Here is a 16,585-nt window from a genome sequence, read left to right as displayed (position 1 = left end):
GAAGAATTTTCTCCTCACCTCCAGCCTAAACTTCCCCTGGTGCAGCTTGAAGGGGCTACAGAACCAGCAGAAACTCCCCATCCTGGGTTCAATGACAATTTGATCAGGGGTTTAAGAACTTGAAGGAGGACTGACTTAGCTTCTCTGGTCCTGCTCTTGCTGAAATTAGTGGCCTGCCAGTAATTAGTACTTACAGAGAAAAGCCCATTGAGATTTTTTAATCACTTCCTACCTCTTGGCAGCAAAGTGTGTCCAGACATTCCACCAACATTTCAAATGGAGTCTTTGGGGATCATGAATCTGAAGGGTCTGTTTTTTTCCCCCACAACAATAAGCAGCCATGCCCTCACAACACTGCCTTATTTAAAAGCATGCTTTCAGGGCTGAGGTTAAAATGGGAACAAATGAAGAAGTCTTCTGAATATAACCTTATTGTCTGTTGGCACAGATCCCAGGTACTTCCCAACCTGCTACAAGTATTCCCAGCAGGAGGAGGGCTGAAGCTTACCTCCAGGTACTGGCTGAGCAAACGCAGAGCTTGGTCTGCAGCTCTGAAGACATTCCGCCAGTCGAAGTCTGCCATTCCCTTCTCACGACTTCCTGCAGGCCCATTGTGGAGGAAGTTGATTATGTGTTCAGCAGTTAAGCCTTCAGCACCCAGCTGGCTGTTCAAGAAATTCCTCACTGTAGGGTGCTTCAGAGAGTCCTAAGAATAGGATAAAAGAGAATAGAATAGCATTAACCAGGATGGAAGAGACCTCAGAGATCATCAAGTCTAACCCATCACCCAACACCATCTGATCAACTCAACCATGGCACCAAGCACCCATCAGGTCTCCTCCTAAACATCTCCAGGGATGGTGACTCCACCACCTCCCTGGGCAGCACATTCCAATAACAAATCACTCTCCCTATGAAGAATTTCTTCCTAACATCCAGCCTAAACCTCCTCTGGTGCAGCCTGAGACTGTGTTCTCTCCTTCTGATGCTGGTTTTCTGGGAGATGAGGCCAATCCCCACCTGGCTACAATCTCCCTTCAGGTGGTTGTAGAGAGCAAGATGATCTCCCCTGAGCCTCCTCTTCTCCAGGCTAAGCAACTCCAGCTCCCTCAGCCTCTCCTCATAGGGCTGTGCTCCAGACCCCTCACCAACTTTGTTGCCCTTCTCTGGACAGGTTCAAGTGTCTCAATGTCCTTCTTAAACTGAGGGGCCCAGAACTGGACACAGGACTCAAGGTGTGGCCTAACCAGTGCAGTGTACAGGGGCAGAATGACCTCCCTGCTCCTGCTGGCCACACTGTTCCTTCTTGGCCACCTGGGCACACTGCAGGCTCATGTTCAGCCAGCTGTTCATCAGTACCCCCAGGTCCCTCTCTGCCTGGCTGCTCTCCAGCCACTCTGACCCCAGCCTGTAGCACTGCATGGGGTTGTTGTGGCCGTAGTGTAGAACCTGGCACTTGAATGTGTTCAATCTCATACCCTTGGACTCTGCCCATCTGTCCAGCCTGTCAAGGTCCTCTGCAGAGCTCTCCCACCCTCTATCAGATCAAATCCTGCCCCCAGTGTGGTGTCATCTGCAAACTTACTGCTGATAGACTCAATGCCCTCATCCAGATCATCAACAAAGATATTGAACAGGATGGGGCCCAGCACTGATCCCTGGGGGACACCACTAGTGCCTGGCTCCCAGCTGGCTGTGGCACCATTCACCACCACTCTCTGGGCTCAGCCCTCCAGCCAGTTCCTAACCCAGCTCAGAGTGCTGCTGTCCAAGCCAGGGGCTGACAGCTTGACAACTTCACTGCAAGGATGCTCTTCAGTTGCCCTAAGATATGCTCAGGATTTGATTGTATCAATGGGTAATTACACAGCTGAACCAGAGGTGGGACCTGAAGAGCGGGTGAAAAGAAATCCCTCCTTGACTATTTATTGCATTGTTTCCATATAAGCAAGAGAATAAATGTGATAGATGTCTAATCTGTTACAGAACAGAGCAGAAACCCCCCAGTATTTTCCCTAGCATGAACTGCTTTATAAACTTTAACTACAGACATTACTTGCAGCTGATCACAGTCAGTTGTAAAGGACGTGGATACAAGGAATTATCTGGGCCTATCAAACCCATGGCCCTGCTGTGTTCTTTGCCTGTACAGAGCCCAATAATAATTAAATTGATAATATAGAATTGTCTGCTCTTGAAAGGCATTTTGTGGAGAGAGGAAAGCTGTGATTGCTGCCTTTACTAAGAAGCTGTTTGTCAGATCCTAGAGAGTGTCCAGATCTGAGGTTTTGTCCCAGGGATGAGGTAATATATCTAGGACTGGTGTTCAAAGTAAGCCCAGTGACCAATCCAACAGCCTTAAAGACTGCAAATTCCTTGCTGCCAAGGCTGTGCTTCCAGCCAAACACTGCAAGTTAATTCTCTTCTCCCTTCAAAGCAGAGGCTGGTGAAAGGCTGCTCTTGCTGAGGAGCCCTGCCGAGGTCCGTACACGGATCATGTTCATCTGCAGGCTGTTTTGGAAGAAGTACCACAGCTGAGGTCCTAATTCTTCCCAAGCTTTGGTCAACACTCTGAGGCGCTCAAGTTCCTCAAAAGTGGAGTTTGCCTGAGGAATAGAAGAGGGGAAAGGAGCGTTAGATGGCTAAGAATTTATGAGGCAGCCACTCAGTGGCGTTACAAACGTCATCGGTTTTACCTTCACCCTTGTGGTGGGCTGAAAACGGCAGGGGAGGGGAGGGCTTGTGAGAGTTTTTGCCCTCCCTGGAGGGTGTTTTCCCCCCTGGGAAACTGGTCTGTTCCACTTCCCTCCCTCCCTCCCCGCCGTTGTCCAGCAGGGGTATAAAAGGGAGGACGTTGCAGCCACTGCTCTCTCTCTTCCTTCTGCTTTGTGGGGACCAAAGAGAGTTGCTGCTGGCTTGCTGCTCCCCTGCCACGTGGTCCTCCTTGCTGCTTCCCCACTTTGCAAAGGACTGGTTCAGTATCTCATATTTTTCTTTTCCTTTTCCCATCCATCCTTCTTCCTGACCCTTGTGAACTCTTCCTGTCATTGTTTTGCACACTCACACACACACACACATAGACACTGTTCAAAGAAAAATGCTTTGCCTCTCTACTTCCAAGCCAAACCTAAATTATTTCATGGCGGATTTGCTCCCCTCCCTTTTTTCCCACCCCTCTCTCTACTGGGGAAGAGGAGGGGGGGAAACAGGGGAGGGATTCTCAGCCTTGCCCCCATCAGAGCTTTTAAGCCCCAGTTAAGGCTCAAACCACCACACCACTTCATGAACTCTTACAAAGAGATAGCATAGATGTTAATGATCCTCAGCAAAAGAGAATTCATCAAATGGGATCAAGGTCACAGAGGATCAATTTCAGTTGTATATGCAATGGGGGGAAAAAAGAAAGGTGAACATCAGTCCCAGTTAATTACAATCCCTTTAAATACCAAGGGTTTAGGTAGAATGATTTTTCCCCCCTCTTCTACCCCCTTCCCCCCCGACTATTTCTCTCCCTTAGGAACTCAAAAGAAAGATGATGATGTGGATAGATGAATAAATGTGAGGCAGTTGAAGAATGAAGAAGGCTCAGGGGAGACCTCTTTACAGCTACCTGGAAGGAGGTTGTAGCCAGGTGGAGGTTGGCCTCTTCTCCCAGGTAAACAGCAACTGAACAAGAAGACACAGTCTCAAGCTGTGCAGGGGGAAGTTTAGGCTTGATCTTAGCAAGAAGTTCTCCAGAGGAAGAGTGATTTGCCATTGGAATGTGCTGCCTAGGGAGGTGGTGGAGTCACCATCTCTGGAGGTGCTCATAAAAGGCTTGGATGTGGCACTTGGAGCTGTGGTTTAGTTAGTCAGGAGGTGTTAGGTATTAGGTAATAGGTTGGACTTGATGATCTGTGAGGGCTTTTCCAACCTGGTTGATTCTGTGATGCTAAGACAGACTGAATCTCACAGTTAGGATATTAGTTAAGATTGGCAACGTTGGGCTGCTGTAAATCTTGTGATTTCCTGGGTGAAGTACAAGCAGCAGTCCTGTGCTTTACTCGGGTGTCGGGAGCAAACGAATTGCTGCTTATGTGGTCACCTAGGTCATGTGTGACCTCGATTTAACTGCTCAGATGTGTTTCATGCAAATCCAGGCACTCAGCCTGAGTCCAGGCTCAATCCTATTTCCATGAAATTCAAATTAGTTATGGTTTCAGCATGCTGTTGGCATTGGTTTGGAATCTTGCAGTGTTAGGTCTCAGTGAGTCTAACCAGAACAAGAGGACACAGCCTCTTCTTAAACACCTCCAGCCATGGTGACTCCACCACCTCCCTGGGCAGCACATCCCAAGGGCCAATCTCTCTTTCTGTGAAGAACTTCTTCCTAACATACAGCCTGACCCTCCCCTGGCACAGCTTGAGACTGTGTCCTCTTGTTCTGGTGCTGGTTGCCTGGGAGAAGAGAACAACCCCCACCTGGCTACGACCTCCCTTCAGGGAGTTGTAGAGAGCAGGAAGGTCTCCGCTGAGCCTCCTCTTCTCCAGGCTAAGCAACCCCAGCTCCCTCAGCCTCTCCTCACAGGGCTGTGTTCCAAACCCCTCCCCACCTTTGTTGCCCTTCTCTGGACACCTTCCAGCAGCATAACCTCCCTCCTAAACTGAGGGGCCCAGAACTGGACACAGGACTCAAGGTGTGGCCTAAGCAGTGCTGAGTCCAGGGGCAGAATTCAGGCTTTTAGAAACACACATTTTTGTACTTCAGGACTTCTTACATTTTTGAGGATTTGCTGTACAGCAGGTGAATCAGGAGCAAAGAGAACTTTTCCCATCAGCAGGGGCTTCACAGCACTCCAGGCTATTTTGGTTAAAGGATCGGATTCCAAGCTCTGGATCAATGCATTACAAAAGGGTGCTAGAGACAGAAAGAGAGACAGTCTTTATGTGACCTTACCCAAATCCTAGCACACCTAATGTCCTGCAGGGCTTATTTCTGGCAATATGGACAGTGTTTCATATGTGTAGGTTAAGCACATTCAGCAATTCAGGAGCACAACCTCTAAACAGATGGAAAAGACTGCCAAGCAGAGAGCAGAGCTGTAAAGTAAACACGGTGGAAACTGGAAGACTAAACAGAAATAAAGGTAAGTGTGTGGAAAGCTGCTGCTGTTTGTAAGGTATTGCAAATGGAAGGGAACCAGAGAGCTCAGATCTCACTGGACAGTTGTGAGCTCTGATTGCTTTTCTCCTGATGGCTGAGCTCCATTGCATTGTGGTTTGAGTGACAAAGTGGTTAACTCTCACACAGTATAAAGTAGCCGACTGGAGATCCAAGAAGGTTTCCATGTGGAACTCCAGAGCCCTTCACAGCTGGATCCTACAACAATTTGGAACTACACATTTAAACACAAACCTTTCTGTCTCACTCTTACACAATGAAGTAATTAAGTTTGCTTGGATAGCTTCCAAGTATTTCCTTCCTTGGCTGAAGAAATGAAGTACCCGGCCTTTTACAGGTCTGCTAAGGGTTTGGAGAGAAGCAGAGCCAAGCATCCACACCACAGTGAAAGGTAGGCATCTCTCTAGAAGTGTAATACTCATCTGTACTTTTAACCATGGAACCATCCCTGGAGGTATTCAAGAGAGGATTGGATGTGGCACTTGGTGCCATGGTCTAGTCATGAGGTCTGTGGTAACAGGTTGGACTCGATGATCCTCATGGTCTCTTCCAACCTTAGTGATAGTGTGGTATCTATCATAGCAGGAGGGACACAGACATGTACTGCTGTCTGCAACATGGCTGTTAGTGCAGAAAAACGCTTGCTGGTGGTCTCAATGCAGAGAAAAACTGGAGAGTGAACAGAAGGGAGGCATAATCAAGAGACAAAATAATGAATGGTGGAAAAGATAACATGGGATGAACTCTGCATTCTCTCCCATGACTAGAGCAGGAAGGAGAGTGAAGAAACCAAAGCAACAAAAGCTGGTGCCCCGACATACTTCCTATGTGGGATTGAAGAATAGAATAGAATATAGAATAGAATAAACCAGGTTGGAAGAGACCTTCAAAATCATCGTGTCCAACCCATCAACCAATCCAACACCACTTAAACAACTAACCCATGGCACCAAGCACCCCATCAAATCTCCTCCTGAACACCTCCAATGATGGGGACTCCACCACCTCCCCAGGCAGCCCATTCCAATGGCCAATCTCTCCCTCTGTGTAGAACTTCTTCCTAACATCCAGCCTAAACCTCCCCTGGCACAGCCTGAGATTGTGTCCTCTTGTACTGGTGCTGGCTGCCTGGGAGAAGAGAACAACCTCTGCCTGTCTACAACCTCCCTTCAGGTAGCTGTAGAGAACAATAAGGTCACCCCTGAGTCTCCTCCTCTCCAGGCTAAGCAACCCCAGCTCCCTCAGCCTCTCCTCACAGGGCTGTGCTCAAGGCCTCTCCCCAGCTTTCTTGCCCTTCTCTGGACTCATTCCAGCAGCTCATCATCCTTCCTAAACTGAGGGGCCCAGAACTGGACACAGGACTCAAGGTGTGGCATAAACAGTGCTGAGCACAGGGGCAGAATGACCTCCCTGCTCCTGCTGGCCACACTGTTCCTCATGCAGGCCAGGATGCCGTTGTTCCTCTTGGCTGCCTGGGCACACTGCTGGCTCATGTTCAGCCTACCATCAACCAGCACCCCCAGGTCCCTCTCTGCCTGGCTGTTCTCCAGCCACTCTGACCCCAGCCTGTAGCACTGCATGGGGTTGTTGTGGCCAATGTGCAGAACCTGGCACTTGGATGTGTTCAGTCTCCTGCCCTTGGACTCTGCCCATCTGTCCAGCCTGTCGAGGTCCCTCTGCAGAGCCTCTCTACCCTCCAGCAGATCAACTCCTGCCCCCAGCTTGGTGTCATCTGCAAATTTACTGCTGATGGACTCAATGCCCTCCTCCAGATCATCAATAAAGATGTTAAAGAGCACAGGGCCCAGCACTGATCCCTGGGGCACACCACTGGTGACTGGCCACCCCAGAACTTTACTGTGCTGTGCTTCTGTGCAGGAAAGGGGACAGCTGCCATGTGTCAATTGGAGTATTACTTCAAAAGAGACATTTTGAAGTCCCTGCACTCCAGGCCATCCATCAAGGCAATTATCTTGGAGAAAATGAATTCCAGCAGAACGCAGCCCTGTGCCTCCCTGAACCTTCTTCAGGAGCTGCTATTTCCTCCTGATATCAGAAGCATATATTAGAAGACAGAGGAACTGTCTCAGTGGTGATGATGACAACACTTAGGCCTTCATGTTGAAAGTAAACGTGTGCTTCTGTCAGTTTTCAACCCCTGCTCTTCTCTGCTTCCAGCTGTGAGCCAAGTGTGAAGACAAATTATTTCACCTATCTAAAGTTATCAGAATCCATTTCTTAAGAATGCTTTATAAAGGCAGCAGTGGCACTCCAACATAACTTTCATCTATCTAGAGTCTCTCTAGGAGTGGGTAGAAAAACTTACTGGTTGTGTTATCATAAACATAAGTGGATTGCTTTCTTGTTGAGTCAATTCCCAGGAAAGCTTTGTAGTTATTGTCTTCATACCAGTTGAAGGAAAGCACTCTGGATCCTCCTCCTTCTGGGTAGCCACAGAAAAGATCAGACAGGGAGCTCACCAAATGGCTCAGGGATTCTGGCCTTCCATCTTGCACAAGTGGCTGCAGAACTGCCAACAGGTCCTGAACGCTCGGCTTCCCGACGAGCTGCGGCAAGACAAGGCTGTTAATGGCAGCCCTCAAAGGAGGCAAGTGCCTGGTGAGGTGGCAGCTGCAGCCAGACTGGTAAAGCATGGATGCAGTCAGAGGCCCCATCCCTGGAGGTGTTTAAGAGCAGGCTGGATGAGGCTCTGTCCAGCCTGATCTAGTGTGGGGTGTCCCTGCCCATGGCAGGGGGGTTGGAACTAGATGATCCGTGTGGTCCCTTCCAACCCTGACTGATACTATGAAACTATGAAACCTCAGCCTTTTATCTCTGTCTGGGTCACAGGCACCATTTGCAGTTCCTGTTCTCTCAAGTCTCTCCTGGAGTCAGCAATATGCTTCACGGCTGCTGAGGCTTAGGTTTACATATGGTTTGTAACGAGAGAAGAATGGATTGCTAAGGAATAAACTCTGCCCAGACAAGTCTGCTTGCTTCCTGATACCGCAGGTAACAACTACAAAGAGAGCTAAGCAAAAAGAGGACTCTGTGCCACCCAGAGAAGTGATGCCATCTGTTATTGGACCACTTACTTTTTGCACTGCTCGGGAGACGTTAGACAGCACCCGGCCCCAGGCTCTCAGGTCAGCCCCTGGCGAGTTCCTGTCCAACACAGTGGGAAGCTGTGCATAGATCAGAAATACAGATGAGTCTCTTACGGTTTCTATGTGCAAACAGCTGTTACAGTGAGAGAAGGACACCCAGATGGCTTGGCTTGTGGGGCCACAAATCCAGCACCCGTGTGCAGGCTCACACAGCAGCCTGTGTAAGTGTTCTTCCTGGCATGTCACAGGCCATTGGAAACACAGTGTGTGATTCGCCCTGCTGATCTAAGCCCACCATGCCTAAAGATGGAAAAAATGCAGGAAGAATGCAGGGATGGGGATTTCTGAGGAGCTGAGAGGCTGCTCTTCCAGTGAGATGTGCAGACTCTTAGTAACTTCTGAACTGAGCAAAGGTGGTGGTGCAGAAGCATCCCCCCATCTGCCATGAAAGCAAATAACTGGTAGCACACTACACTTCAATGATTCCTGATGTTGGAGATAGCCTGATCCTAGCTGCCTGTCAGGTCTGACAAAGCATGACTTCTCCAAGCTCCTGCAGACTGGGCAAGTGGCCCTTTTCACAGAATCACACACAGAATCACCAAGGTTGGAAGAGACCTTGAGGATCATCGGGTCCAACCTGTCACCACAGACCTCATGACTAGACCATGGCACCAAGTGCCACATCCAATCCCCTCTTGAACACCTCCAGGGATGGTGACTCCACCACCTCCCTGGGCAGCACATTCCAGTGGCTAACAACTGTCTCCGTGAAGAACTTTCTCCTCACCTCCAGCCTGAACTTCCCCTGGTGCAGCCTGAGACTGTGTCCTCTTGTTCTGGTGCTGGCTGCCTGGGAGAAGAGACCAACCCCTTTCCTGGCTACAACCACCTTTCAGGTAGTTGTAGAGAGCAATGAGGTCACCCCTGAGCCTCTTCTACTCCAGGCTAAGCAACCCCAGCTCCCTCAGCCTCTCCTCACAGGGCTGTGCTCCAGACCCCTCCCCAGCTTTGTTGTCCTTCTCTGGACTCATTCCAGCATCTCAACATCTTTCCTAAGCTGAGGGGCCCAGAACTGGACACAGGACTCAAGGTGTGGCCTAACCAGTGCAGTGTACAGGGGCAGAATGACCTCCCTGCTCCTGCTGGCCACACTGTTCCTGATGCAGGCCAGGATGCCATTGGCCCTCCTGGCTGCCTGGGCACACTGCTGGCTCATGTTCAGCCTACCATCAGCCAGCACCCCCAGGTCCCTCTCTGCCTGGCTGCTCTCAGCCACTCTGACCCCAGCCTGTAGCACTGCCTGGGGTTGTTGTGGCCAATGTGCAGAACCTGGCACTTGGATGTGTTCAATCTCCTGCCCTTGGACTCTGCCCACCTGTCCAGCCTGTTAAGGTCCCTCTGCAGAGCCTCTCTACCCTCCAGCAGATCAACTCCTGCCCCCAGCTTGGTGTTGTCTGCAAAAGTACTGATGATTGACTCAATGCCCTCATCCAGAACTGTGGCATTAATCCCTTTCTACTTCTAGCAATCACCAAATCTATGCAACTATCTGAGTTTATTTTCAGAAATGGAAAAGGGCAGCTTTTAAAAGCTGACCTCAGGCTCTAATCAGGCAAAACCTCACAGGCACACAGAGTGACTGTCAGTGCTCAAACAATCAAAGAGTAATTTGGCCGGTGGGTCGATTAAAGCTTCTGGCATCCCCTGCTGCTGGTGTTGAGCAGCCCAAAGCTGAATACAATCCATGTTAAGTTAATGACAGCACTGCACTGTCCTGGCCCCAGAGTCAGGTCGATAACTCCTACAGCACTACAGTGTCACAGTATGACAGCATCACAGTCTCACTAAGGTTGGAAGAGACCTCAGAGATCATCGAGTCCAACCTGTCACCACAGACCTCATGACTAGACCATGGCACCAAGTGCCACATCCAATCCCCTCTTGAACACCTCCAGGGATGGTAACTCCAACACCTCCCTGGGCAGCACATTCCAATGACCAATGACTGTCTCAGTGAAGAACTTTCTCCTCACCTTCCCCTGGTGCAGCTTGAGACTGTGTCCTCTTGTTCTGGTGCTGCTTGCCTGGGAGAAGAGACCAACTCCCTCCTGGCTACGAGCCCCCTTCAGGTAGTTGTAGAGAGCAATGAGGTCTCCCCTGAGCCTCCTCTTCTCCAGGCTACGCTACTCCAGCTCCCTCAGCCTCTCAAACTGACAGCACAGTGGTTTCATGACGTTCAGTTTGAAAGGTGGAAAGAGGCAAATGGAATCCATTGCTGCAAAATGCAGAATGGTGAGCACAGGGGAAACAAACACAAAAGACACACATGCAGTGATGGGCTCTAGACTTGCTGTTGGGAGGAAAGAGATCACCTTTGAGCCTTTATGAATAATTCTCTGAAAGCACAAACTGATTGTGTGGAAGACAAGTGGAGTGCAGAAAAAAAAAACATGAGGAAAAGAATAGAGAATGAAAGAAGAAAAACCACAACCCACCACTATGACATATATATACACGTACATAAATCAATATTATTACTCTTACACAAGCTGCTGGCTAAGCTGTCAGCCCCTGTCTGGGACAGCAACACTCTGTGCTGAGTTAGGAACTGGCTGGAGAGCTGAGCCCAGAGAGTGGTGGTGAATGGTGCCACATCCAGCTGGCAGCCAGGCACCAGTAGTGTCCCCCAGGGATCAGTGCTGGGCCCCATGTTCTTTAACATCTTCATTGATGATCTGGATGAGGAGATTGAGTCAGTCATCAGCAAATTTGCAGATGACACCAAGTCGGGAGCAGATGCTGGTCAGTTAGAGGGCAGAAGGGCTCTGCAGAGAGACCTCGACTGGCTGGACAGATGGGCAGAGTCCAACAGGATGGTATTCAACAAGTCCAAGTGCCAGGTGATGCACTTTGGCCACAACAACCCCATGCAGTGCTACAGGCTGGGGTCAGAGTGGCTGAGAGCTGTCAAACAGAGAGGGACCTGGGGGTGCTGATTGACAGCTGCCTGAATATGATCCAGCAGTGTGCCCAGGTGGCCAAGAAGGCCAATGGCATCCTGGCCTGCATCAGGAATAGTGTGGCCAGCAGGAGCAGGGAAATAATTGTGCCCCTGTACTCTGCATTGGTTAGGCCACACCTTGAGTCCTGTGTCCAGTTCTGGGCCCCTCAGTTTAAGAAGGATATTGAGAAACTTGATGGTGTCCAGAGAAGGGCAACAAGGGTGGGGAGAGGCCTTGAGCACAGTCCTGTGAGGAGAGGCTGAGGGAGCTGGAGTTGCTTAGCCTGGAGAAGAGGAGGCTCAGGGGAGTCCTCATTGCCCTCTACAACTACCTGAAGGGAGGTTGTAGCCAGGTGGAGGTTGGGCTCTTCTCTCTAGCAACCAGCACCAGAACAAGGAGACACAGTCTCAGGCTGTGCCAGGGGAGGTTTAGGCTGAAGGTGAGGAGAAAGTTCTTCACTGAGAGAGTTGTTAGCCATTGGAATGTGCTGCCCAGGGAGGTGGTGGAGTCACCATCCCTGGAGGTGTTGAAGAGGGGATTGGATGTGGCACTTGGTGCCATGGTCTAGTCATGAGGTCTGTGGTGACAGGTTGGACTCGATGATCCTCGAGGTCTCTTCCAACCTTGGTGACACTGTGATGAATAAACAAATGTCTGAGATGCCACTATCATTTCATACTGAACACAGCTGTGGTTAACATATAGCAAGAAGGCCACAGCAGAAGCAGGAACAGCACAAAGAAGCAGAAACAGCACAGAGAAGGGCAATGAAAATTTACAGAGGTAAGGAAAAGCTTTCACAGAGTATTGCAAGCTATTGCAAGTTGGTTGGTTGGCTGGTTTGTTAGGAGGCTCAGGTGGTTATCCTGCCTCAAGCTGCTTTGACTTCAGCACAAAAGTCAGTCTTGCTGAGCACAGCAAAGACAGGAGAGGTTGTATGGAGTATTTTCAGAAGCCTCAGCAGGGCCCCTGTGGATCTTGCCACACAATATTTTGCTGCACTGCCTGGAATGGCCAGGTGGTAGCTCCACACACGACTCTGATTTCGAGACTGCATTTGAATCTTTCAGTTCTGCTGTGCTGTTCATCTGCATCATCCAAAAGCACACCCAGAACTGTCTGGTGTCCTGCTGGCAGTAGGTTAACAACCCCACACCCACAACTTCACATCTGCAGGTTTAAATAAGCAGAGACCACTTGGAACATCGGTGATGTATTACAAAGAGAACTCTGGAAGGGCAGTGAAATACCAGACAGAAACTGACAGCAATGAGGCAGAAAGGTTGTGTCAATACTTACCAGCTGAAACAGCTTGAAGAAATCAACATTTGCATACAAGGCATCTTCTACTCTCTGTAGGCTTTCCTGGGACAAGGCACACATGGCCTTGTGCACAGAAGGGAGACCTCGTCTGCTGCTGAAGATAATGAAGCGGTCCAGGAGCATCTGACTGCAAGCAATGTCCTTCAGAGTCAAGTTAGGCACACCATAGGCAAACTGCAACCAGAACAGATATTTCAGTTACTGTCGTGGAACCTTCATACTGCTCAGGGGAAATGAAAGATTTACTAGAAGTAGACACTTTGATGTCAGCCCCTGCCAACACTTCAGCTTTGGAACCACTTTCAGTTAATGCTATGCTTGATCAGCTTGCTTTCTGTCACAGAACCACAGAGACATTCAGGTTGGAAAAGGCCCTCAGGATCACCAAGTCCAACCCTTGACCCTACTCTGCAAGGTTCCCCCCTAAACCATAGCCCCAAGCACCACATCCAAACCACCTTCAAACACATCCAGGCTTGGGGACTCCACCACTTCCCTGGGCAGCACATTCCAATCCCTGACCACTCTTGATGGGAACAAATTTTTCCTACTATCCAGTCTAAAGCTGCCCTGCTGCCGCTTGAGGCTGTTCCCTCTTTTCTGTCACTAACTAGCTGTGAGGAGAGACCAGCACCAGCCTCTCCACAACCTCCTTTCAGGTAGTTGTAGAGAGCCATGAGGTCTCCCCTCAGCCTCCTCTTTTCCAAACTAACCATCCCCAGCTCCTTCAGTTGCTCCTCACAAGATTTATTCTCCAGGCCCTTCCCAGCTTCCTTGCCCTCCTCTGCACTGGCTCCAGCACCCCCACATCTCTCTTCTATTGGGCTTCCTTGCCCTCCTCTGCACTGGCTCCAGCACCCCCACATCTCTCTTCTATTGGGGTGCCCCAAACTGGACACAACACTCGAGGTGTGGCCTCCCCAGAGCTCAGTGCAAGTCACATTTTTCTTCTTCCCCTCAGCAATTCTTCATTTCATTACAGAAGTTCTTCTTTCTTTGTCATCTAAGCACAGCTAATGCCATGCCACCCACCCTCGTGGTTAAGGAGGGATAGCTACAGCTTGCATGAAGGTATTTCCCCAGGACCAAGCAGCTGTACCACACCACTCTACCTCTCGTATTTAGGCTACTTATGCTTTGTACTGTCAGTTGCTCAAGAAAACAAAGAAAGTCTAATCCCACTGATTGGCAAGCTTGATTTCCCTCAGTGAACATCATTTCAGCTATGATCATTCCACTCCAGTTCTTCCCCACAGCCATTATTCATTGTCCCTGTGCACAGGCATAAAGCCAGGCTTTAGAAAGCCATTTCACATTAAACCACACCCATCTACCGAGTACCACTTTGAATGTAAGCATGGCACAGAAACAGTTGCCCGGCCAGCATGGATTTAGGAAGGGCAGGTCCTGCCTCACCAACTTGATCTCCTTCTATGATCAGGTGACTGCCTGGCAGATGTGGGGCAGGCTGAGGATGTAGTCTACCTGCACCTCAGCAAGGCCTTTGACACCGTCCCCCACAGCAAACTCCTGGACAAGCTGTCAACCCCTGGCTTGGACAGCAGCACTCTGTGAGGGTTAGAAACTGGCTGGAGGCTGAGCCCAGAGAGTGGTGGTGAATGGTGCCACATCCAGCTGGCAGCCAGGCACCAGTGGTGTGCCCCAGGGATCAGTGCTGGGCCCCATGTTCTTTAATATCTTCATTGATTACCTGGATGAGGGGATTGAGTCAGTCATCAGTAAATTTGCAGGTGACACCAAGCTGGGGGCAGGAGTTGATCTGTTAGAGGGTAGGAGAGCTCTGCAGAGGGACCTTGCTAGGCTGGACAGATGGGCAGAGGCCAATGGGATGGGATTTAACACATCTAATTTCTACACATTGGCCACAACAACCCCATGCCGTGCTGGGGTCAGAGTGGCTGAAGGGTGGCCAGGCAGAAAGGGACCTGGGGCTACTGGTTGATAGTAGGCTGAACAAGAGCCAGCAGTGTGCCCAGGCAACCAAGAAGGCCAATGGCATCCTGGCCTGCATCAGGAACAGTATGGCCAGCAGAGAGCAGGGAGGTCATTCTGCCCCTGTGCCCAGTACTGGTTAGGCCACACCTTGAGTCCTGTGTCCAGTTCTGGGCTCCTCAGTTTAGGAAAGATGTTGAGATGCTGGAAGGTGTCCAGAGAAAGGCAACAAAGCTGGGGAGGGGTTTGGAGCACAGCCCTGTGAGGAGAGGCTGAGGGAGCTGGGGTTGCTTAGCCTGGAGAGGAGGAGGCTCAGGGGTGACCTCATTGCTCTCTACAACTCCCTGAAAGGAGGCTGTAGCCAGGTGGGGGTTGTTCTCTTCTCCCAGGCAACCGGCACCAGAACAAGAGGACACAGTCTCACTAAGGTTGGAAGAGACCTTGAGGATCATCAAGTCCAACCTGTCACTACAGACCTCATGACTAGACCATGGCACCAAGTGCCACATCCAATCCCCTCTTGAACACCTCCAGGGATGGGGACTCCATCACCTCCCTGGGCAGCACATTCCAATGACTAATGACTCTCTCTGGGAAGAACTTTCTCCTCACCTCCAGCCTAAACTTCCCCTGGTGCAGCTTGAGACTGTGTCCTCTTGTTCTGGTGCTGGTTGCCTGGGAGAAGAGAACAACCCCCTCCTGGCTACAACCCCCCTTCAGGGAGTTGGAGAGAAGAAGGTGGTCTCCCCTGAGCCTCTTCTCCAGGCTAAGCCACCCCAGCTCCCTCAGCCTCTCCTCATAGGGCTTGTGCTCCAGACCCCTCACCAACTTTGTTGCCCTTCTCTGGACACGTTCAAGTATCTCAATGTCCTTCCTAAACTGAGGGGCTCAGAACTGGACACAGTACTCAAAAGAAACCCAAAGAAAGAAGACAAACTTAATCCAGTTGCTTTGGAGAGTGGACTCAAGCCTGAGGAGTTACTCATTAGGTGCTTCAGATGTCAGAAGTGATCAATCCAGCTGCAATTGTGGCTGTGGAAAGCAACCACAACATGAAAGGCAGAGGAATAAAGGCCCAGGACAACACTGTGTTTTATCTACCACGACTGCCCTGAGTTTCAGCTGGCAACAAGAGCACAGGAATTACACACAGATTGTGCATTGGCATTTCTAGAAGTATCTGAGAGAGCTGTCATCAGTAGGGCTGTGGTCACGCAAAAGCTTCTTAACACAGACTGGGCACTGTGTGGAAAGGCAGAACGCAAAAGGAATGCAACTGACTCCTACAGCCTGGCTCGCCAAAAACCTACAAACCCAACCCCCCCTGGCCCTCCCTCCATCACTCCCTCCCTCAGACTGGGGCATTTGAACTGCATTTAACAGACCCTTATCTGTCAGTGCAAGAATGTGCTTATTTATTCAGACACTTTTGAACTGTGTATGCCCAGCCTGATACCCTCACCGTCACACAGCGTGACCTAAACTGCCACTGAGCCGCACAGGGAGGCCGCCTGAGCGCCTCGCTGCGACGGGAGGAAACTGGGACACTATCAAGATGGAGAAGGATTAAACACACTACGAAAACCCAAACACCACCACAACAACCCAAAAGTGCAGAAGCAGGAGAAGAGAGGTTATTTACAAACTGTATCTGCACCTCAAGTATGTTCATGACCAGATGGGAGTTGAAAAACGTCGAACTTCCGCCCTTCCAATTTTTCTGGCAGGGTGGGCTCTCGCCAATCTTTCTTGACCTTACTGGCTTTAAACTTTAGCCTCTATGCCTTATCTAAGAATGGCTCAAACCCAAGAACCCCAGGCCCTCAGAGGAAAACTTCAATACTTTCCTTTTTATAATCAGTGTGTCACTATTTGGCCAAAGCTGGCAAATTATTTTTTCAGCTAGTTGGCTGTTTGATCAGGTTTAGCTTTCAGCACTCTGTGTCATTTCCTGCTCTCCCAGGCAGCTCAGACCTAGATCTGCAGCCAGCTACTGGCAACAGGTCAGGCTCTTCTAAACAAGCAGCTTTCAGGCT

At 50.1% G+C, this 16,585-nt stretch overlaps 1 protein-coding gene across 6 annotated transcripts in view; it reads right to left on the bottom strand.

Annotated features, from left to right (window-relative positions):
- Positions 1-16,585, bottom strand: part of ABCA4 (ATP binding cassette subfamily A member 4) — a 119,549-nt gene that overhangs the window by 72,973 nt on the left and 29,991 nt on the right. For all 6 annotated transcript variants that reach the window (XM_068166229.1, XM_068166232.1, XM_068166231.1 and 3 more), the window contains 6 exons: positions 12,573-12,770; positions 8,257-8,346; positions 7,488-7,728; positions 4,758-4,897; positions 2,490-2,606; positions 509-706 (listed from right to left, as the gene is read on the bottom strand). In XM_068166229.1, coding sequence (XP_068022330.1) covers positions 509-706; positions 2,490-2,606; positions 4,758-4,897; positions 7,488-7,728; positions 8,257-8,346; positions 12,573-12,770 — 984 coding nt within the window. The remainder of the gene's footprint in view (positions 1-508; positions 707-2,489; positions 2,607-4,757; positions 4,898-7,487; positions 7,729-8,256; positions 8,347-12,572; positions 12,771-16,585) is intronic.

This window comes from Melanerpes formicivorus, unplaced genomic scaffold (assembly GCF_026170545.1).
Source record: "Melanerpes formicivorus ecotype bairdi unplaced genomic scaffold, bMelFor1.0.p_v2 SCAF_99, whole genome shotgun sequence".
Taxonomy (NCBI): Eukaryota; Metazoa; Chordata; class Aves; order Piciformes; family Picidae; genus Melanerpes; species Melanerpes formicivorus.
This window is presented reverse-complemented; position numbering and strand designations above follow the sequence as displayed.